The sequence below is a fragment of the Oryx dammah genome, unplaced genomic scaffold, assembly GCF_014754425.2.
Source record: "Oryx dammah isolate SB20612 unplaced genomic scaffold, SCBI_Odam_1.1 HiC_scaffold_2, whole genome shotgun sequence".
NCBI classification, from domain to species: domain Eukaryota; kingdom Metazoa; phylum Chordata; class Mammalia; order Artiodactyla; family Bovidae; genus Oryx; species Oryx dammah.
This window is the reverse complement of record NW_024070186.1, coordinates 92,004,229-92,026,839: the sequence shown is the minus strand read 5'-3', so window position 1 is coordinate 92,026,839 and position 22,611 is coordinate 92,004,229. Positions and strand designations below refer to the sequence as shown.

General features: G+C 44.7%; 1 protein-coding gene across 1 annotated transcript in view; it reads left to right on the top strand.

Moving 5' to 3' along the window:
- Nucleotides 1–7,669: 7,669 nt before the first annotated feature.
- The window catches only part of NR1I2 (nuclear receptor subfamily 1 group I member 2), a gene marked incomplete at its 5' end in the record, with an annotated part of 31,995 nt that continues 17,053 nt past the window's right edge, over nt 7,670–22,611 (top strand). The window contains one exon of the mRNA XM_040265601.1: nt 7,670–7,773. Within this exon, the coding sequence (XP_040121535.1) occupies nt 7,670–7,773 (104 nt within the window). The remainder of the gene's footprint in view (nt 7,774–22,611) is intronic.

Here is a 22,611-nt window from a genome sequence, read left to right as displayed (position 1 = left end):
AGGGATTGGGGGCAGGAAGAGAAGGGGACGACCGAGAATGAGATGGCTGGATGGCATCATGGACTCAGTGGACATGCGTCTGAGTGAACTCCGGGAGATGGTGATGGACAGGGAGGCCTGGCGTGCTGTGATTCATGGGGTCGCAAAGAGTCGGACACGACTGAGCAACTGAACTGAACTGAACTGACATATATCCTACCCACCTCCCAGAATCCTTCTCACTGGAATCCATCTTGGCTGAGCAATATGCTCACCACCAGGAAGGACTCTGAGTCAGAATGATTGGCTGAAGACAATCTGGAAACTAATCCTATCACCATAAAATCTGAGACTCTGAGCCACATGGCAGAGCAGTCCTCCTGGGTTCCCTTACCCTTCTGTTCTCCACCAAGTGCCCCTTCCCAATAATCTTTTGCTTTGTCAGTGCTTGTGTCTCCTCTGACAATTCATTTCCAAGTGTTAGACAAGAGCCCTCTTTCGGGCCCTGGAATGGGTCCCCCTTCCTGCAACAATTCCATATATATTTAATATTAAATTATTTCATTATTGTCAAAATATAATTGATCTCTATTATGACATCTACCATCACTGTGTAAGTTTTAAAAATTGAAATTTAAGAGGTTCTACTCATTTGAGTATTAATTTAGTAATAAATCAAAAGTAGGTTTTAATGATGTTGATTATGAGGACTACGCCATTTGTTCTATGAGGCTCTTGCCCACAGTAGTAGATGCAATGGTCATCTGAATTAAACCCATTCCCGTCCATTTTATTTCACGGATTCCTAAGATGTAGATGTTTATTCTTACCATCTTCTGCTTGACCGTGTATAATTTTCCTTGATTCATGGATCTGACATTCCAGGTTCCTATGCAATACTGTTCTTTGCAGCATCAGATTTTACTTTCATCGCCATCAAAGGTTTTGCATTCATTGTCAGCAAATCTGGAAAACACAGCAGTGGCCACAGGACTGGAAAAGGTCGGTCTTCATCCCAATCCCAAATAATGTGCTAACCATCCAACAACTGCACTCATCTGCCATGCTAGTAAGGTCATGCTTAAAATCTTGCATACTAGGCTTCAGCATTATGTGAACCAAGAACTTCCAGACATCCAAGCTGGGTTTAGAAAAGGAAGAGGAACTAGAGAGCAAACTGCCAACATTTGCTGGGTTATAGAGGAAAGCAAGGGAATTTCAGAAAAACATCTACCTCTGCTTCATTGACTACAGTAAAGCTTCTTTCTGTCTGGATCATGATAAACTGTGGAAAGCTCTTAGAGAGATGGGAATACCAGACCATCTGACCTGTCTCCTGAGAAACCTGTATGCAGGTCAAGAAGCAACACTTAGAACCCTGTATGGAACAACTGATTGGTTCAAGATAGAGAAAGGAGTACTACAGGGCTGTCAGCTGTCACCTGTTTGTTTAATCTACACACTGAGTACATCATGAGAAATGCCAGGTTGGATGAGTTACAAGCTGGAATCAAGAGAGGCAGGAGAAACATCAACAGCCTCAGATATGCAGATGATACCACTCTAATGGCAGAAAGCGAAGAGGAATTAAAGAGCCTCTTGATGAGGGTGAAGGAAGAGAGTGAAAGAGATGGCTTAAGACTAATTATTAAAAAAACTAAGATCATAGCATCTGGTCCCATTACTGCATGGCAATTATGAGGGGAAAAGGTGGAAGTAGTGACAGATTTCCTCTTCTTGGTCTCCAAAATCACTGCAGATGGTGACTGCAGCCATGAAATCAGAAGACGATTTCTTCTTGGCAGGAAGGCAATGACAAACCTAGACAATGTGTTGAAAAGCAGAGACATTCCTCTGCCGACAAAGATCCATATAGTCAAGGCAGTAGTTTTCACAGTGATCATATGTGGTAGTGAGAGCTGGAGCTAAAGAAGGCAGAACACCAAAGCACTGATGCTTTCAAACTATAGCATTGGAGAAGACTCCTGAAAGTCCCTTGGACAGGAAGATCAAACCAGTCAATCTTAAGGGAGATCAACCCTGACTATTCACTGAAAGGACTTATGGTGAAGCTGAAACTTCAGTGTTTTGGTCATCTGATGCAAAAAGATGACTCACTGGAAAAGTCCCTGATGCTGGGAAAAATTGAGGGCAGAAGGAGAAGAGGGAGTCAGAGGATGAGATGGCTGGATGGCGTCACAGATGCAATGAACATGAACTTGGGAAAACTCTGGGAGATGGTGAAGGACAGGGAGGCCTGGTGCACTGCATTCCACGGGGTTGCAAGAGTCAGACATGACTGGGCAACTGAACAACTCATTTGAGCGTTAATTCATTTAATAATAAATTAGAAGCATGAGTTTCATTTAATGATATCATGAGCTGCAAAGAAGAGTCTTTCAAGATGGTTATGAGCTGATTTTTTTTTTCTCCTTTTCATTCAAAACAGAGCTCAGTGTCAGGAAAGACTATCTTTAAAAGAATTACTGAACCAAACAGAGCACCCACCAAATGAATGTGGTACAGGTCAGGGGCTCTGCCCTCAGGGGGATTACCATCAGGCTCAGGTATCATATTCTGCAGTATAGTTCACAAATGAGTTCCAAGACTCTGAGAAGATAGATACTGGGGCTCCAACTGATACTGTGAGCAGGACCTGTGGGGCTCACGGGCACAAAATCCTTTCTGTGTCCTCCACTTACTGATTACAGCAAACAGGCTTCATTCAGCCTCCATGACCTTCCCTGAGTTCCAAGGGCAGCTTCAAACAGATGCTAAGTAGGGAAGAGAGGGATTATAGAGACAGGGGAGAACAGTCAAGAAATAGTAGTGCAATCTCAGGACAAGATTCTGGTTCCCCCTCAAGAGATATACAGAACAATATCTTTCAGCTGTTTTGCAGATACAGAAACTTCACCAGGTGGGAGAAGCTAATGGCATGCTGCCCACAAATACATAGACCCAGAAGACATAGAAGCTTGATGGTGCTGACTCCCATTACCTACCACCAAATCAGAAGAACAGCCGCAAACTGATCACACCCTCTTTGAACCATTGTAATAAAACTCTTCACTACCCCCTCTACATAAGGACACACGGCATTTGAGGGGCCCACTGTGGCCCCCTTTGCCTGGCAGAGCAATAAAGCTATTCTTTTCTACTTCAACCCAAACTTTGTCTGCAAGATTTAAATTGGTGTCGGGGTACGGAGGCCAGATTCAGCTTCACAAGTATGATTGATGATGGTGCCTTGGAGCAATTATAGGGTCTGAAACAGCTGAAGCTCAAGTTTACTGACTCCCCTAAGTCATTTCTAGGAAGGGAATATTCTTGGCACTGCTTCCACTTATGAAAAATGGAACCATGTTCAAAGAGAAGGTTCCTATTCTTAGTCTTTTGGGTCCTCCTCTACTATCTCCACCCAAGGACAAAAAGGGAGAGGGTTCCCCCAAGACCATGAGGACAAGAGCTGCACCTCCATAAGCTCTGCCTTGGCTGCCCCCTTTTCCAGGGGCCTCCTTGAGCACACCCCAGGGGAATCCCAAGAGATTTTGAGAAGGCTACCTGTCTGGTTGATAAATATCTATTTCCCTCAGGCGCAACCTGAATTTATACCATTAGTGAAAATTTTCACTTGGGGGATTTTACTGAGGATCATAGCCTCCTGAAAGACAACTTCTCAAATAGCACTGGGAAGCTACTCTGAAGAGGTAAAGGATGAGCCGGGATACAATGGAGTTCGAGGTTGGAAAACAAACAAACACATGGTCAAACATCAAAAGATTACTGTGAATCACAAAGAACAGACATCTTAAGTTAATGATGTTAGTGCTTTTCTGTGTACAGGAAGATGCAAGAGTCTGGACTCACTGAAATTACTCCTTAGATATGCATCTTAAGTATCGAGGGCCAGTGTCCGAAGCACAGGACGCTCCCTATTTTTCTCCTCCCTGAACTCCCCTCAGGAGCACTGCTGCAGTGGCTAATGGCTTGATCCTTGTAGACCTGGGAGGGGCGGCCAACATTCCCTGTCTACACATGACTCCTTTAGTTGACTCTCTCTGTTCTGTTTTTAAATACAAATACTCCACCTTACATTGGTCACCCTATATCTGGAAGAGGATGACTTAACCTGCTGCTCTTGAAAGCACCATTGACTTCTATGAAAAGTGTAAAACACTGCCAAGGATTCACAGTGTAAGACATTGTAAACTGGGAGAGAAAAGGTGAGACTGATCTAATTCAGAAAGAAATGGATTTTGTGAGCCATAAATAAGGTGAAACGACTATGCTTTATGATCTCTTCTTTGCCTTCCTACAAGCAGGAAACTACAAAGAGGCCAAGAAGATTACTGAGGTGGTACAGTGGTAAAGAATCTGCCCTCCAGTGCATGGACTCAAGAGACGCAGGTTTAATCCAGGGTTGGGGAGAACCCCTGGAGAAGGAAATGGCAACCCCCTCCAGTATTCTTGCCTGGAGAATCCCACGGACAGGGGATCATGTGTCCATGGGGTCACAAAGAGTTGAGCACAACCGACCAAGTATAAGCACAGTTCCTCAGAGGGAGGTAAAACATGAAGTGGATTCACACTAAGGAAACTTCCTATGCTTATCATCAGATCTGCTTTTCTCTTGCCAGTGGCTTAAGGGTTTCACTCTTCTTCAGATCAGCTCAGTTCAGTCGCTCAGTCATGTCCGACTCTACGACCCCATGAACTGCAGCACACCAAGCCTCCCTGTCCATCACCAACTCCCAGAGTTCACCCAAACTCATGTCGATTGAGTCGGTGTTCTGGCTGCTGCAAAAGAGTAGAATGGAGGCCAAGGACTCACATTTCTCCTACTTCTCAGCTGTGCTTGAGGCTGCTATCTGGGAGCATCAGTGTGCTCTTCTTAATAACTAGAGTGCACTCTCTGGGTGTTTCTTAGTTTAGAGCTGAGTTAAAATTGCCCTTACAGACTCCAGAAGCCAGGTGGTCCTGACACCTTTCTTCTGTCTTTTGATCACACAAGAGATCCAGAGGAAAAGGAATCCAGAAGATCCTGCAGAAACCTGAGAGCAGTTTCTCTGCCTCATGGTTTTACGACCACTGAGTGGTTCTCAGTTTCTGCTCCTCCTGTAAACAATCCGCTGTTTTTATAAGAGAGATAAGGCCAGGACCGTGTGAGCCAGGAAGTATTGAGAGAGGAAACCTATGTTTTTTACCCGTGACTCAAGCTGCTGGCAAGCTGCCTTACCTAAGCTGTGTGCATGCCAAGTTGCTTCAGTCGTGTCCGACTCTGTGACTCTATGGATTGTCGCCCACCAGGCTCCTCTGTCCATGGGATTTTCCAGGCACGAATCCTGGAGTGGGTTGCCATGCCTTCCTCCAGGGGATCTTCCCGACCCAGGGATTGAACCCATTTCTCCCATGTTCCTGCATTGCAAGCAGATTCTTTACTGCTGAGCCACCAGGGAAGCCTCTAACTAAGCTGGGATCTGCCTTTTTTTTTTTTTTTCCCCCTGACTCTTGAAATGCCTGTCTTTACAAAAAGGCTTAGTTTTTTCTTCTAAGACTTTGGGTATTTTTAGAGAAGCTTTAGTTTCACAGCAAAATTCAGAGGAAGGTACAGAGATTTCCCATATACTCTCTGCTCTCAACATTCACAGGGTCCCCATTATCAACACCCCTCACCAAAATTGACATATCATAATTACCCAAAATCCAGAGTTTACTGTAGAGCTCACTCTTCGTGTTGTACATTCTTTGGGTTTGGACAAATGTATAATGACATGTATCTAACATTACAGTATCTTATAAGAATATTTTCACTACCCTTAAAGATCTTCTGTGCTCCCAGAAAGACCTACTTAGAAAGACCTATTGCAAATTAAGTTTCCTGGGATGAGTTCTTAACCATCTTCAGCTTTCCGACCCCTAAGGCTGTGTTCAGGATCTTTAGGTTATAGCTTCTCAGGGTACCAGAAGCACCACCAGGCCCAGCCTGCACTCCCCAGGGCACACCAGAGAGGCTGAATCCCCTGGGACCCAAATCCAGTATTTCACTACGTCCTTCCTACTCAGGTCCACCTCCCAACCATGTAATTCCACATTTCCCAGTCTTAACAGAATCCCCTGTGGACAATCAGAAACTTGACTGAAAGAAAAGAGCCCCCTGCTCAGGGGTGCAGGTCACCACCCCTGCTGCAGACCTCTCACAGCGGGCTGTGCGAGCTGCTCTATTTTCTGCACTTGGCTGGGAAGAGCAAAGCAAGGAAGCACTTGAGAAATGCTCACCCCTGACTCGTTGGAAAAGAGTCTGATGCTGGGAGGGACTGGGGGCAGGAGGAGAAGGGGACGACAGAGGATGAGATGGCTGGATGGCATCACCGACTCCATGGACGTGAGTCTGAATGAACTCTGGGAGTTGGTGATGGACAGGGAGGCCTGGCATGCTGCGATTCATGGGGTCACAAGAGTCAGACACAACTGAGCGACTGAACTGAACTGAGGAAACCCTGGACTCAAATCCTCCTTATCCCTTGGGAGGGGCAAAATGAGTGGAAGAGAAGAAACCAACTTAACTAAAGACCAAACAAAAACTGTACTTAGATATTCTTGCTTTTCTCATCAGGAGGACTGGATTAAGACATGAGTTCAAAATAAAAACAATTTAAATCAGGAAATAGTGTAAGGAAGCCCCAGTCTTCACACAGTTCTCTCTCTCACCTGTCTAACCAGCAGTTCTCCCCTCTCTCTCCGCTTCCCCCATTCCTTTCTCTTCGTGGCCAGCACCCTGCTTACTGTGGTCTGAAGCATGTACCCAGCTCACTCCGCACATCTCCATAAAGCATCCTTAAAAACAAATCAAATGAAAGAAACATATCCTGTGACACTCAGCACTTCGGGCTCTCGTCTCCTCTTTTCCCTTGAGAGCTAGAACAGCCATCAGAAGCTGGTGCTGGGAACCTGAGGCTCAGGCTGAGGAGTAAGGGGCTGCTGGGAGGGCCTGGTGGAAGGAAGAACCCTGAGAACTTCTCCAGTGGTCCATGCTGCCTGCTCCTGGTCAGCTGGCTGTCCTTAGGCCACAGCCACAGGTTACACTCCTGTGACCTGTGCTCAGACCCCTCATTTCACAGTCTTTCCCTCCCCCTGTATGCTTGCCGCTCTCTTACACAAACATGCAGTATCAAGTCAAGTAACACTGTCAAGCAAAGTAGCTTCAGACAAAGGAAGAAGTGTTTGAGACCTAAGTTCAAATTAACTTTACCTCAGGGTCTAAAATGCAGAGCTCTTCAGATACATGAAATTTGCTCAGAACTGATTAGACAAAGCAGAAGCTAGCAACATTCCTCCCCTTCTCCTGTTTTACAGAGAAGACATCTGAGGAAAAGTAGGGGGCACATAATGAGAGTAAATACGGTAATCTGGTCATTTGCAAGTTCAAGCGCTGGACTTGGGACTTAGGAGTGCCAGATGGAGGCCATTACAGCCTACCTCTGGCCTGGACTGAAGTGTGGGTGAGAGACAAGATTGGCTCAGATCCTGGGAAATAATAACCTATGACTATAGTACAGGGAAGAGGAAGCGCTGTCCTGACTGCAGCAGGAGCTGTAGCCGTAGCCTCTTACCCGAGTGAAGTGTTCACTCCTGAGGAAAGCTAATGCTCCAGTCTTTAACAAGGCAGCTGATACTTCAGGGATATTGATGTTCTGATTGCTCCTTTATTCCTGATTGTTCAAAGTGGACCTCAAAGGGGAAGAAAGTAGACCTCAAAGGAGAAGTCGGAGCAAAGAAGTCACTACCTAACAGGTATGGTTTTTCCTCTCTCTTTTGCTGGTGGCAAATTGCCCCCAGTTCCATGTGAAAGAAGCGTGGGAACACAAGTGTATCTCAAGTTTGAGATCAGCAGTCACAACGGGGTGTGTATGTATTGGCCTTGCTGTTCACCACATTTCCAGAATGAAAAAAAGCCATGAAGGCAATCACTTAATATTGTCTCATTAATGATGCTTCCTTATCCCTCACTTGCCGCCTAGAGAAATAATCACAGTGGAAGCCTCAACCGCACATGCACCACCATGAGTCATGCATACAATCAGCCCCCTCTCTGTTGTACAGTTGGAGTCTCCTGACCCAGAAAATACCAATGTGGGGGACTGTGAGCACTGGAGCTACAGGAGGTGGGAGCACCCCAGCCCTGGTTCCTCGCAGCCTGCCGAGTTAGCGCTGGCAGACCTTGGAACCAAGGCTGAGACAAAGCAGCTTGACCGTCACAGGGCCTCACACCCTCAGAGAGGGGTCCCTCCAAGGCCGGCCGCACCCTGTGTAGCCCTGAGGCAGAGCTGGCTTTGGACCGGTGAGTTTGCTGTCTCTCGTGCCAGGAGAGGCACCTTGCCCCACAGAATGGAGCCTCCCCTCCATGTGCTCAACACCATCAAGCCCTCTTAACCCCACCTCACAGCCCAGCCTGGCTGAGCCTATGGCCAGAGACTCTGCTTTAAGGCAATTCCACATCTGGGGAGGTTCAGGAGTCACCTCTGTTGGCAAGCACTATCTTCCCCATTGGCATCCCATGGATAGTTGTGCAACGCTGATGCTGGGAAGGGCGATGGGCACCACCAAGATGGTCATGGGCAATGGATTATCTCCACTGGGATGGGTGTTTTGTCTCTAATGGCAGCCCAACAGGCTCCCCCATTCCTGGGATTCTCCAGGCAAGAACACTGGAGTGGGTTGCCATTTCCTTCTCCAGTGTGGGAAAGTGAAGTCATTCAGTCGGGCCTGACTCTTAACGACCCCATGGACTGCAGCCTACCAGGCTCCGTCCATGGGATTTTCCAGGCAAGAGCACTGGAGTGGGTTGCCATTGCCTTCTCCAATTAGTTGGTTAATAAGAAAGATTATTTTTATATAAATATTCAAATGCATTTTAAAATATTTAAATGCATTTAAATATTTATTTAAAATAATTTTAGTTATGTAATAAACAGTCTAATCAAGGAATTGGCAGACTATGGCTCACAGGTGAAATGTGAGCCATGTTTTCATAAAGTTTAATGAGAACGCAGCCGTGCTCATTCATTATATGGCATTAGCTATAGCTGATTTTGCCTTATAACAGTGGAACTGAGTAGTTACAAAAGAGCTCATGTAGCCACCAAAGCCTGAAGTATTAACTGCCTGGCCTTTTACAGAAAAAGCTTGCCAATTCCTAGTCTCAAAGTATTAACTTGTCTCTCAATTATTATGGACTAAACCTAATAGACAACCACAAAACTGACTAAACCATGGTCAGTAATAGCTTGTAAATATTACAGATGCAAGAAGTGACGCACACTTCCTGTGAAATGAAAACGTCTTACAGACGAAGCGAGATTCTCTGTTAGCCATCCTGCTGGTGCAGATCCCCTGTTCCTCCAAAAGTAACTGATCAATTTGGTGTGCCTGCTGCTGGATGGTCTCCTTGGCATTCACACATACATATATGCCCTAACATACTCCATGCATTGTCTTATTATTCTCCTCAATATTCCACTCAAATTTTCCCTTCCCATATTCCACGTGGAGACTTTCTGTATTTACGGAAATTTTAACTGCTACACACTATTGCAGAGTACAGTTCTTTCATTTAGCCATTTTCTTTTTGATAAATATTTTAGCTGTTTCCAAGTTTTTACTCTTACCAACAACACTACAGTGACTTTTCCTGTTTACATCTTCTCATGCCCACCTTCAAGTGTTTCCCTATAGGAGCTACTGAGAAGCTGGATTACTCCATCATAGAACACATGCATTTTAATTTTTAAGACTGTCAGATGGCCTGCCACAGTGCCTGTACCATTTTATATTCCCTCCAGCTGAGAACAGCAGTTACTGTTCCTCCACACCCTGATGCTTGCTACTTGTTAAACATTTGATTACTTTCCCAATTGGATTTATGAGAACAGTAGCCCATTTAAGAAAATATTCAAATTTCCCTGATTACTAATATATTAGTTTGCCAGACTGGCAAGTACCACAGACTAGATGGCTTACACTAAAGAAATTTATTTTCTCACATAAAGGGCAGAAAGTGCAAGATTAAGGTATCGGCAGGTTTGGTTTCTCCTGAGCCTTCTTTCCTTGGCTCACTGATGGCGCCTTCCTCTCTGAGTCCATCCTGGTGTCTCTCTGTGTCCACGTTCCTCTTCATACAAGGAGACTCATCATATTGTATTAGAGCTCACCCTAAAAACCAGACTTGAGCTTAATCCACTGTCTAAAGATTCTGTCTCCAAATACAGTCTGAGGTCCTTGGAGACACAATCCATAACAACCAGTGAGGATGGGCATTTTTTAAAAAATAATTCATCACCATTCTATTTCCCTCTTAATTGTCCATTCTTTAACTCATTTTATACTGGTCTATCTTTTCCCATTCATTTGTAGGAGTCTGATGTTTATTCTTGATGATAACCCTTTGATATATATACAGTACTCTAAAATTGTCACTTGTGTTTTTAACTTTGCATCATGTTTTTAGTCAACAGAAGTATTTACTAATATAGTTTTTGCTATTATTATTTTGATGTAGGTCTTTTCATTGATTTTCTCCTTTATGGACTATGCGCTTTACTTCTTATATGAGAAAGCCTTTTCAACAGCCAAGATTATATCAATATTTTGCCACACTTTTATCATTTAAAAAATAGGTTTTCAGTCTACCTGGAACTTATTCTATTAATTATTTCTATTGCACTTATTGAAAAGTCTGTCTTTATTCATTTGAAATGTAAACCTCTATCACATACTAAGTTCTCTATTTTACATGTCTATCCTTGGATTCTATATTATTTTATATTTATTTCCCATTCTTGAGCCAGTTTCCATTATAGCTTTATTGTTTCTAATTGATTTTTTCCCACTAAAATCTGTTTTGTTTAGATATTCTGTGATATTTCATCTTGTTACCTCACTGAATTCTCTTAATTGTTGTAAAAGTCGATCTGCTGATTCCTTTGGAATTTCTTGGTAGACTTATTAAACATATGTAATAAGCATTTGCTCTTTCTAATTTTTATACAGTGTTTTTGTTTTTTTTTTTTCCCCTGGTCTTGCTGCCTTCATGGCCTTCTGGCACTGTGCTAAATTAGAGCCATGCCAGAGGACAGTCACAGGGCTGATGCATCCAGTTGTACATGTTGTACACTGCACAATTCTAGGAACACCATTCGCACTTAGATGTCTTAATTATTTTTGTCATGTTCCTGATTTTAATTCATTGTTATTTCATACTGTGAACTCATATTTCTTGGAGACGTCTCTGCAGGATTCTTTGGGGCTGGGGTTGTGCCCTGGTCACAACCTGGGAATAACACAGAAGTGTGTGCGGGACTCTTTCTTGCACACTGGGGCCTTTTGATCTGAAGAGGGTTGGGAAGAATTGTCTGACATCTGATACCCGCTCATCTACCTGCCATACCTCCTGAGTGTCTGTGAAACATCAAAATAACAAACTGAATACCCAACTGATAGTTAAGATGAGGAGACACAGCTAAACCTTTCATGTAATATATGAAACAATTCTCCCAGGTCTCTATGAATTCCAAACAAAGAGCCAAACTATAAAACTACTGGCAATAAGAGCATTTTACATGCATGTTTAAGAGACAGGCAGTTAAATCAGAGGTCAGTGTACCTTGTTAAATATTGGAAGAGGGTAGAGGTGTACTTTTGACTTGGGCTGATCCAAGTCGAGGAATGAACCTTCTGACCTCTTTGATAACTGTGTCCCAGGAAGCACAAAGGCCAAATTTCATTTATGGCCAAAGATAGCAGCCGGCCTCTCATAGTTAAATTCATACAAGGTGATTTTTACTGTTTTCTCTGGGTGTCTGTCCCCTGCCAGGGCCAAGGAGGGGAAGTCTTTTGTTCAGAGTATTTGATTCATTTGAATAAAAATTGTAAATATATGATCTCATTTTATCCGCATGAGTTTTGTGACAAAAATTTAACTTACATATTGTATCTATTTGCACTATAGAAATAATCAGAAAACAGAGGAAAGAAAAGGCCTATCACTTACTACCTTTGTGACCTTGGACACACTTCGAAGCCCCAATTTCCTCATTTGTTAAAAACATAATGCAACCTGCCCTGCCCTGCTCAAGTGGGGATAAGCCCTGCTCTGCCCACCTCAGTATATCCACGTGAGATGATTTTGAAATCGTTTGGTAAACAAAAAAACCTGTGTAATGTGAGTTGGTAAGTTTACCAAACATCTCCCTTCATTGAACAAAACAAAGTTTTTTAAGCTTCACTGTTGACTTCTTAGAAATTCAATTCTTATGTAATTTCCTTTAACCTGCTTTTTTTCCCTCTTAACCCTCTGGGCACACACACACACAAAACACACACACACACACGTGTGCACGTGCATGCACAGATATATATATAAAATATACATATTACATATACAGAAATAAGAAGTATATACACAAAATATAAAAAAATAATCCTGCTGTTTCTGAGACTTTCTATACCTAAGGACACGATTTTTCTACCATTTTCCCTTTCATTTAGACTCTTTATGGCTTCAACTCCAAAATGCTCACTCTTTCTTCCCCATAATCTCAGTAACCTGATTTCAAAGCTTTTCAACTCGACTCATTTCAAGATTAACTGTATATGTAACTCCTCCCCACACCCTTTTCCTGTGAAGGTTCTGTCTTACCCCAAAATGTATGTTGACTTTAAACAACAATTTATGATGCCAGTCATTTTGTGTGTATTTGCCCATCTCCTCTGTTTTCCAGAATGCCAAAGATGTTTTTATTATCTTACCTCTGCCCACTACTCCATCATGTTCTCCATCACATCCTTTTTGTGTCCTGCTGATTTTCTGTCTGGCTGGTTGACTTCATAGGTCTCTGATGCTCAGTGTGGATGCAAACCAGCAGCCCCAGGTCAGAAAGGCAGGAAGGGCTCAGGCCCACCCTGATCCGGGGATTGGAATTTGCATTGTAACAAGCTCCTCAGATGATCTGTATTCCTGGAAAGCTGGAGAACCCGCATCCTAGATGAGAAGAGGGGGCAGGGTTAGCTTAAGCAGTGGGGCTTCTGAAGCAGCCCTGGAGAGAAGGGGCACAACTTTCATGCCTCACGGAAGCTAAAATGTGGTTTAAAAACTAAGGCCATCCAGGGTCAAATGCAGCTTAACTCACCTGGATACCTTTTGATCCCTCCCTGTAGAGCTTTTAGCCACTATTGGCACTTTCCTTTTTGCTGCTTCTCTGCCTCATGGCTCTGGCCTCCTCACAGCCCTTCCTGGCTGTCCACCTTCTCTGTGTGCCTGGGATCTGTGGGCACCCCCGCTGGTCCAGTATCTTGGCTTTTCTCTCTCTTCTTTGAAATAGAGTATAATCACTTTTAAAAACATATGTTTATTTGGCTGTGTCAGGTCTTATTTGCAGCCTGTGGGCTCTGTAGTTGCAGGAAGCAAACTCTTAGTTGCAGCATGTGGGATCTAGTTCCCCGACCAGGGGTCAAACCAGGGCCCCTGCATTGGGAGAGCGGAGTCTGAGCCACCGGCCAGAGGAGATACTTGGCTTCTCTTTCCACATTCTCTAAATATTTGATCAACAACTGCTTGGTGACATGTGATTTTTTAAAACTGTGTACAATATACTGAGTATTCACCTACCACCTTAACACTCAAGTCTGTGGTTTGGTAATGTTAGGTGTATGTATATTATGCAATCATTCTCCAGAATGTTTTCATCCTATAAAACTGAAAGTCTATACTCACGAAACAACAACTTGCCTTTCCCTTCTTCCCACAGCCCCTGGCAACCACCATCCTATTTATTTTAACTTTGCTGAAAACATAAGGGCAATAAAATTGTGTGAGTTTAAAGTGTACAACGTGACGATTTGATATACATTTATATTATCAAGATCAAGATAATTAACACATCCGACCCCTCACAAAGTGAACAAAGTTAACTCCTGTGTGTGTGGCAAGAATGCTTAAGACATGCTCTCAGCGACTTTCAAATAATACAGTGCGACTAACTGCAGTCACCATGCTGTACACTGCCACCATTCCACTTCCTGTTTCTATGAGTTTGATTACCCTAGGTACATCATGTAAGTCAAATCATACAGTATTTGTCCTTTTGACTGGCTTATTTCACTTAGCATAATGTTCTTAAGTTTCATTCATGTTGTAATATATGTCAGAATTACCTTCCTTTTCAAGACTGAAAATATTTCATTATGTTTATATCATATTTTATTTATCCATTTATCTGTTGATGGATATTTTGGTTGCTTCTTCCTGCTGACTGTTGTGAATAATGCTGTTGTGAACAAGGGTGGGCAAATATCTCAAGACCCTGCTTTCAATCCAGAAGTAGAATTGCTCAGTCTTTGGCAATCCCATTTTTAATTTTCTGAGGAATCTCCATACTGTTTTCCATAGTGCCTGCACCATTTTGTATTCCCACTAGCAATACACAAGAGTTCTAATTTCTCCACATCCTTGCCATCACTTGTTATTCTGTTTTTTGTGATAGCAGCCCTCCTGTCTGTAAGACAGGATGTAAGATGAGGTCTCATTGTGATTCTGAGTTGCCTTTCCCTAGTGATTAATAACATGAGCATCTTTTCACATGTCTGTGGACATGCACTTCACAGCCAAAATATGTCATTTATTCTGCACAGTTTTGCACCCAGATGCCTTCCTGAAAAGTAAAATGTTTAGATAATAAAGTAGTCCACTCATTCCATGCAAACAGCCCTCCAGCACACGACTCCGTTTCCGATCCCGTATGCCTCCGGGTGGTCGGGGGAGGCGGCCCTGCGTATAGGCACAGGAGCGCTCCTGGACAGAGAGTCGTCGGCACTGTTAAGGAGGCTTTTTTAAAATGGTTTTGTGTGTGTGTGTGTGGTAGAAGTCACATAATATAAAACACACGATTTGAACCATATTTAACTGTGCAGTTCAGGGCCACTAAGTACATTGACATTCTTGTGCTCTCTCACCGTCACCCACCTCTTGACTTTTCACCTTCCTAAACTGAAACTCTCTCCTCACTAAACATTAACTCCCCATTCCCACTCCCCACCTCCCAGCCCCTGGCATCTACCAGTGTCCTTTCTGATGCTATGAATTTGACTATTCTAGGTACCTTGTGTAAGTAGAATCGATATTTATCTGCACCTAATGTCTGTTGGAATTCATCTTTAAGGTTAACTTAATATATGTTTTAAATCTGCACCTTAGGGTGAGGACTACCTTGGTAGGAAAGAAAACAATTTATGGCTTACCTCATTACTGATCTATTCCAACAACATTATATAGTATTCTTGGAATCTGGTGGCCCCCTAGGCAACAGCCCAGACATCAGGCCCTTTAACTTGGCCTCGTCTGTGTTTCTGACATTCAGATTCACCAGAAAAGGATCTAAACAGGTCAATAGATCCCATGCCACCGGAGAGAGCAATTCCACCATCCCCCACAGGCCCAGGAAGCTGATGGACCGCTGGCAGGCACCTGGACCTGGTAAGGGCAGTGTGGGTGGGCCAGGCCTACCTAGCCTCATGCTCTGCCAGCAGGCTCAGACTGGCGAGTTTATGAGTCTCTTTCACAAGGACAGAGATGGGAGGCTTTGAACATGCGAATGTAACACCATTTAACCCCTCATATAACCGTGTCACAAACACTGGCATTTTATCTGACACGTCCTGTCTTTTTCTAACACGAGGAGAGGGGAAAGTAGCACTTTTTTCTAACAAAAGCTTTCTTTGATCTCATGCATTTCAAAATCCCAGATCTCACTGTAACTCCCACTTGCTGCCAACCCATTCTTCTCCAGTGGAAGCCCACTCCTCCCACCTCAGAATTGTTAGAAGGAAGTGTGCATGCTAAGTCACTTTAGTCCTGTCCAACTCTTTGCGACCCCGTGGACTGTAGCCTGCCAGGCTCCTCTCTCCATGGGATCCTCCAGGCAAGAATACTGGAGTGGGTTGCCATGCCCTCTTCCAGGGGATCTTCCTGACTCAGGGATTGAACCTGCGTCTCTTATGTCTCCTGCACTGGCAGGCAGGTTCCCTATCACTAGCGCCACCTATGAAGCCTGCCAGAAGGGAGTGCCACCCAAGCAAGAAGAAGAGTTAATGTGCAGCAGGGAAGCAGGCGGTGTCGACCACAGGCCAGGCAGTCCCTCCCTCTCTGATGCCTGATCCATAGAAGGGGCCTCTCTGAAACACCTTGTTTTGACACTTTTGTCAAGGTGTTCAGGCCTGACAACAGCATCAAAATGGAACACAGAGAGACTGGGCAGTCAAGGCTTCATTGGTCTGAGGTGTAAGCTCCCCTGGAGAATGCAACAGGCTATGTGGCTTAGTTTTATAGGGTGTATATGTGTGTGTGTGTGTGTGTGTGTGTGTGTTTTATACATATATATGTGTAGTTTTACAGGTATTATATATATATATAATACATATAAACATGTAGTTTTATAGGTACAACAGAACCAGAGCAGAGGTGGATTTTAGATAATGAGGCTTAGGTTTCTGGGCCCAAATTCACATGTACTCTTCCTCACATCATATGCTTTTGTAACATTTTCAAAAGTAAGACATTAATCACAGTTGTTTTGGAGATTTCTACTCACCATCACATTTTCCTTGAAGTTGAGTGGGGATGGAATGGCCCTGGGCATGTCCGGGGCCAGGCTAAGGGCAATGATTTGGGGACACACGCAGCATGGGCGCGTGGCTGCAGTTCCGGACGCAGAGCGGGGCTGCTAGCCAGCCAGTGTGGCTGCAGTTCCAGGAAGGCCCCCTCCGCCTGCTTGCCCACCGTCCTGACAGGAAAGCACAGGGCTTGCCTGTCGCCACATCACCGTGCCCCGTGGCATCCAGCACAGGCTAGAGGAGGGGACAGAGGTCTGAAATGGGTGAAGGCAGAGCTTAACTGACAGAGAATTCCTCCAAATATAAAACTTCCATGAAAAATATCTTGACAGAGGTTTTCTTAAGTTGACAACAATCCTTGACTTAGTTGTAAAGATGAAACTTTTCTCTATTATCATAATAAAAAGCAGATTTTGATCACCAGTGCTAGAGGAATGATCTTTCTACTCTTTATATTTAAAATGACGTTACAAAATCATTGTTCTACAAGGAATATAATTCACTCACTATTGCTGTTGTAGTAGTACCAGAAACTGGTGGCTTAAATACAAAATGAACTGTCTTACAGTTCAGGATGTTCTAAGGCCAAAATCAGTGCCACTGAGCTAAAATCAAGGTGTCGCCAGACTGGTCCCTTCAGGCAGGGACCCCCTTGGCTCTTCTAGATGCCACCCACACTCCTGGTCTCTTCTCCCATCTTCAAAGCCGGCAGCACTGACCTCTTTTCCATCATCACATCTCTTTCCTTGAATGAAAGTAAAAGTGAAGTCGCTCAGTCGTGTCTGACTCTTTGCGACCCCATGGATTGTAGCCCACCAAGTTCCTCTGTCCATGGGATTCTCCAGGCAAGAATACTGGAGTGGGTTGCCATTTCCTTCTCCAGAGGATCTTCCCGACCCAGGGATCGAACCCAGGTCTCCCGCATTGCAGGCAGATGCTTTAACCTCTGAGCCACCAGGGAAGCCCTTTCTTTGAATAAACCCAAGAAAGTCTTTTGAGGATTCAGGTGATTAGACAGAGCCCACCTGGGTAATTCCCCATCTCAAGGCCTGCACCCTCAATCACAGCCACAGAGACCCTTGTGCCACGTAAGGAAACATATTCACGTGTTCCAGGGATCAGGACACAGATGTCTTTGGGTCGTTATTCTGTCTCCCACAAGGAGACAATCAAAGATACCATAGAGGAGTGTCAGACAATTAATCAAAATGTTACGCTATCCTTCTGGATTTCATGACGTTTGCTATCCTTTTTAATACTTGTAATTTATTGTGATTTCTCTTCTCATTTTTTCTCACAAATACATATTTTCTTGATACCTAACTACACATCTGCAACTCTGCATTCTGTTTTATAAAGAAAATTCCCACAACTGTATAAGCCTCAGACCCCACATAAGCTGACTCACAGCACCTCTACTCACCCATTGACTTAAATGAAAACTTGATGGAATCTCTCCCACTGCCAGCTGGAGAGAGTCTGCAGCTGCCCAGGGTGGGTGATTCGTGGGCTCATGGGCCAGAAGGAAGGCCAGGGAGTGCCAAGTGGGGCTGACCGGTGTCTCAGAGTGACCCTCCTCCCATCTGTGCCCTGGAGAGTCACCTCCCGAAGCAGATGCAGCGTGTGGACACTCCCCAAGACAGGGGTCCCCAGCCTCCAGGATCTAATACCTGATGCTCTGAGGTGGAGCAGATACAGTAATAATAGAAACCGAGTGTGCAATGAATGTGATGCGCTTGAATCCCCCTGAAACCATCCCCTCCACCTCACCCCCACCCCTGGTCCTTGGAAAAACTGTCTTCCATGAAAACGAAGCCTGGAAAGGTTGGGAACCGCTGCCCTAAGGGTTGCCCAGAATGACAGATAGGGCCTGGGGGTGAGGAGAGAGTGGGCCAGGCACAGAGGGACTCACGGGCCTCTGAACTGCTACCCTGGGGACAGCATAAATCTCCTGCTTGGCAAATGTTAGGATTCTCCTGGGTTCAGAGTTAGCTATTTCTCCCTTGTTATGGCTAAAACTCTGCAGTTGGTCTGATTTTCTCTCTGGGGTTCTTTTGGGGGCTCAGCATGAACCAGTAGCCCCCATGCCTTTCTCGAGCCCCCTTATGAAAAGCACTCGTCACCGGCGGTTTCTCTTCCACTGCCATTCATCTGCCCTTTTCATCTCCTAACCTGCCTGCACTCCTCCAGTGGAGCAATGCTCACAGCTGGGACCCTCATTCTGGCTTCAGTTTCTTTCACTCCGCTCTCAACTCTTTCCAAACCACAGTTCCCCATTCTCACTTCTTTGGTGATTATTCTTTGTGTCTCTCAAGCACATTCCAACACCCTGATGAGGGCTCCTCTCCCTCTCTTGTGAGAATTCCTCCTTGTACATCTCTGCTAAACTTCAAAACCCTGGACTTCCTGCTGGGCATCTTGCTCATCAAGATGTCCAAGGCCCACATCAATACCTTATTTCTGGACTGCTGGCCCAGATATAGCCACAGCACCGCTCATATCGTCTCCATGTGACTCCAAAGGTCACTAGCTGATGGCTTCCCACCTTCCGACTTGGCCCCAGACAGTCTTCCCAGGCAAAGTCTTCTGGTCATTCCCTTTTACGCGTTCTTTCTGTGGCTGAGGAGCATTCACGTCATGTTTTTTTCTCATATTTTCTAATCTGGAGTCATGATCAGCCACCTATCCCGTATCACTGGCCATCTCAGATCGTTTCAACATTGGAGCTGGGGGGCGCTGCATCTCACAGCTTAACCCCGATGATCCTGAAATCCCAGGTCCTGAAGCAGAGTCTCAATCAGCTATTTCAGAAGCTGAAATTTCCGGGTGTTCTCACAGCACCAGGCTCCCTTTGTGAGCCTCCTGTAACCCGTTGTCCTCCTCTGTGGGTCCCGGCTTGCCCCAGACCCCATCCGGTCCCCACCCTTAGGGCTGCTTCTGCTGGCCTCTCCTTGCTCCCCTGTTACCCACAAGCCCTGTGCTGCTCCCCTCGCTCCCCGCTCCAGGGATCCTGGCTCCTTCTACAGCAGAAACAAGTCATGTGTTCTTTAGAATGTGCCCCCTTAGCCCCTGGTCTCTGGACACACCACTCTCCTACCTTTCTCCCCAAGTTCAAATCTGTCTCCCTGAATAGCCTGCCCTCCACTCCGGGGGTCCCTCTGGGCTGGCTTCTGAGTGACATGCATCTCCACGGATCCTTCTTCACCTCTCTCCCTGCTGGATCAGCCTATGGAGAGACAGGTGAGCTGGTAACATCCCCAGAACAGCACGCTCGGCTCTTCCTTTTCATTCTTGCCAAAGGCCATGTAGGCCTTTTCCATTTTACTTATGAGGCTCCCGAGCACCAGAGAAGTGAGTTGAGTAGAGAAAGTGAGTCAAAGGTCAGTGGCAGGGTCTAGGCTATCTTGACAATGACAGCGGGACAGTACCTGCCACATCTCATGCCCCAGGGAGCAAAATCCAAAGTCCTCTGACCTTCAGATGGTGGGACAGCTGGGTCCTATTTGGTTACAGTTAGTCATCCCCATGTGTACACCCATGTATGTCATTCCCTTCTTCCTAATTTGACAGTGACCTGCAGACCTTAGCAGATGAAGTAACTGTATTCTTTACATCAGCCTGGTCAGGCCATGCTCCACGCACAGAGGACTGAGCCTTCAGCAGTCTCAGCAGTTTCCTAGGCAGCACAATGTGGAACCAGCCTGAATGTGCAGACCACCCCAAAGCTCTCCAAAGAGCCCTCGCTGAAGCTGGTTTTTCTAAGGGCTTAATTAAGACCACAATGGGTGAGAAAAAAAGGAAAAGGCTCCAACATATACAATGTCAAAAATATTAATACAAAGGCTGAGAACCAATGAGTCCACGTCAACCCCGGAAAAAATGCAGGTGCTTTTAGTGGTATGGCCATCTGCTCACATGAACCTCTGCTTAGAAAATGAAGGATCTGGAATACAGACGGAGCTTCCCTGCAACTGGTCAAGAGCCAGTGGGTGGATACATGCTCCTCTGACCGTGAGAGGGAAGACCCTCAGCTCTCCAGAGGGTGCGGGACCAGAAGCCTCTGGATGTGGTTGGAGCGGCAGCAAAGTTCCTTGGTTCCTTCTGCTATAATCAGCATTGAGATGGCAAGACCTGAGCATCTCAGGGAATCACCTTCTGCCCAAGAACAGAGAGCTACCTCAAAGGGATTCCGTGACATGGAGGACCTGCCTAGGAACAAGTCTGCACAGAAAGTGGGTTTAACAAGTGGCTCACCCATTCAGAAACATACCTTGTGAAGGATACAGCAGGATGCTGAATTAAGAACACAGGCTCTGGAGTCAGGCTGACCTGGGTTCAAATTCTGGCTCCACCTCTTTCTAGCTAAGCAATGTCAATTCATCACTTACCCTAAGAGTGGGTGAGGACGTGTGCACCCAGGGCAGCAAGACCCAGTCATGTATAATTTATTAATTTATTCAATCATTTATTGATGGCCTTTCCTTGCTGAGAATTTATTTATTTATTTATTTATTTATTTTTTGATTTAAGAAAATATTTGGTATAAAAGGCAGTTTAAGGTTGCTGGCTTCATTAAGATAGGCATGTCTTTATACTAATAGTTATCAGCATTAAATAGAAAACTTTTATTCAATCTGGGCTTATTAATCAAGTAAGTTCAAGAATCTGTTATAAAATTTGTCAACCAAAAAAAAAAAAAAAAAAAAAACCAGGGTGATATCGTCTAATCTCTGCAAGCAAATTAAATAGATGTAATCAGGATGAACAATTTTAGTTGAACTTTTTTTTTTTTAATTTTTTTTAATTAATTAATTTATTTTTAATTTTTACTTTTATCCCTTCTTTAGTATATTCAGCCTAAATACTGCATTTTACAATTAATTATTTTTGCAAAGACCTCATTAAAGGAATATTTTACTTTTAGGGAATACAAGAGTTGATCATTTCAATCTTCTGCTAGAGTTCACACTTTCACAGGCAGCGAGGAGCAGGTGCAAACCTCAGAGTAAATACAGCTAGACTGGATGGAAGCTGCACAGATAACTGGTCTTATTAAATTCATATGAAAGAGAGATGTGGCTGGCACTTACCATCACCTAGTCGCTGTCCTTTCCCTGTCCAGACAGTGTCCTTCTACAAGGAGGACTGATGTGACTGTCAGCTGGCACCCTGTTCACCCCAGTTCAGACCTACATCTAACAAAGCTCCAGGCGACCTGCTTCCATAATGTCTTGCCAAGTGACAAGGCTCCCCCAAACTTACCAATTAAACCCACCACCATTTTACTTTCTGGTGTGCTACTGTGCTTTGATGGGGCTCTGCTGGGAGTTCTTCCACTCTACGTGACACAGGGGGCCACTAAGCTGGGCTGGGACATCTGAGACTGCTCACTCACACGTCCAGAGCCTGATGGGGACAGCTGGCAGGAGGGGCAACGGGCCTCCATCATCCGGGTCATCCCAGATGGTCATCCCTCTTCATGTGGACTCAGTGTGTGGCATCAGGGTAGACAAACTTTCTCACATGGTGGTTAAGGCTCTCCAAGGGGCAAAAGCAGAAACAGCCAGACTTTCCTATGACTTAGGCCCAGAACTGGCACTGTGTCACTTCCAATATTCTTATTGGTTTTAGCAAGTCACAGACCATCCCTGGTTCATCCTGAGAGGGACGATACCAGGGTATGAAAGTGAGAGGTATGCTTTATTGGGAACCATCTTTGGAGAAAACACCTGTTACACCTCTCATATGACACCTGTTACACCTCAATTTGAGAGGATGAACTACAGAATGTACTAGATCTGCTTATTTAACTTGGGCCAAACAAAGCAAAAGTTACACCAAAAGTTACTATGGAGTGAGATCCTGGTGTTAACTCTAATGTCACCTCATTAGGGAGTTGGGGAATGCATCAATCAGACACAGATTAAGTGTATCTCTCTCCTCTGTCCTTTTGGAAACAGTTCTTTC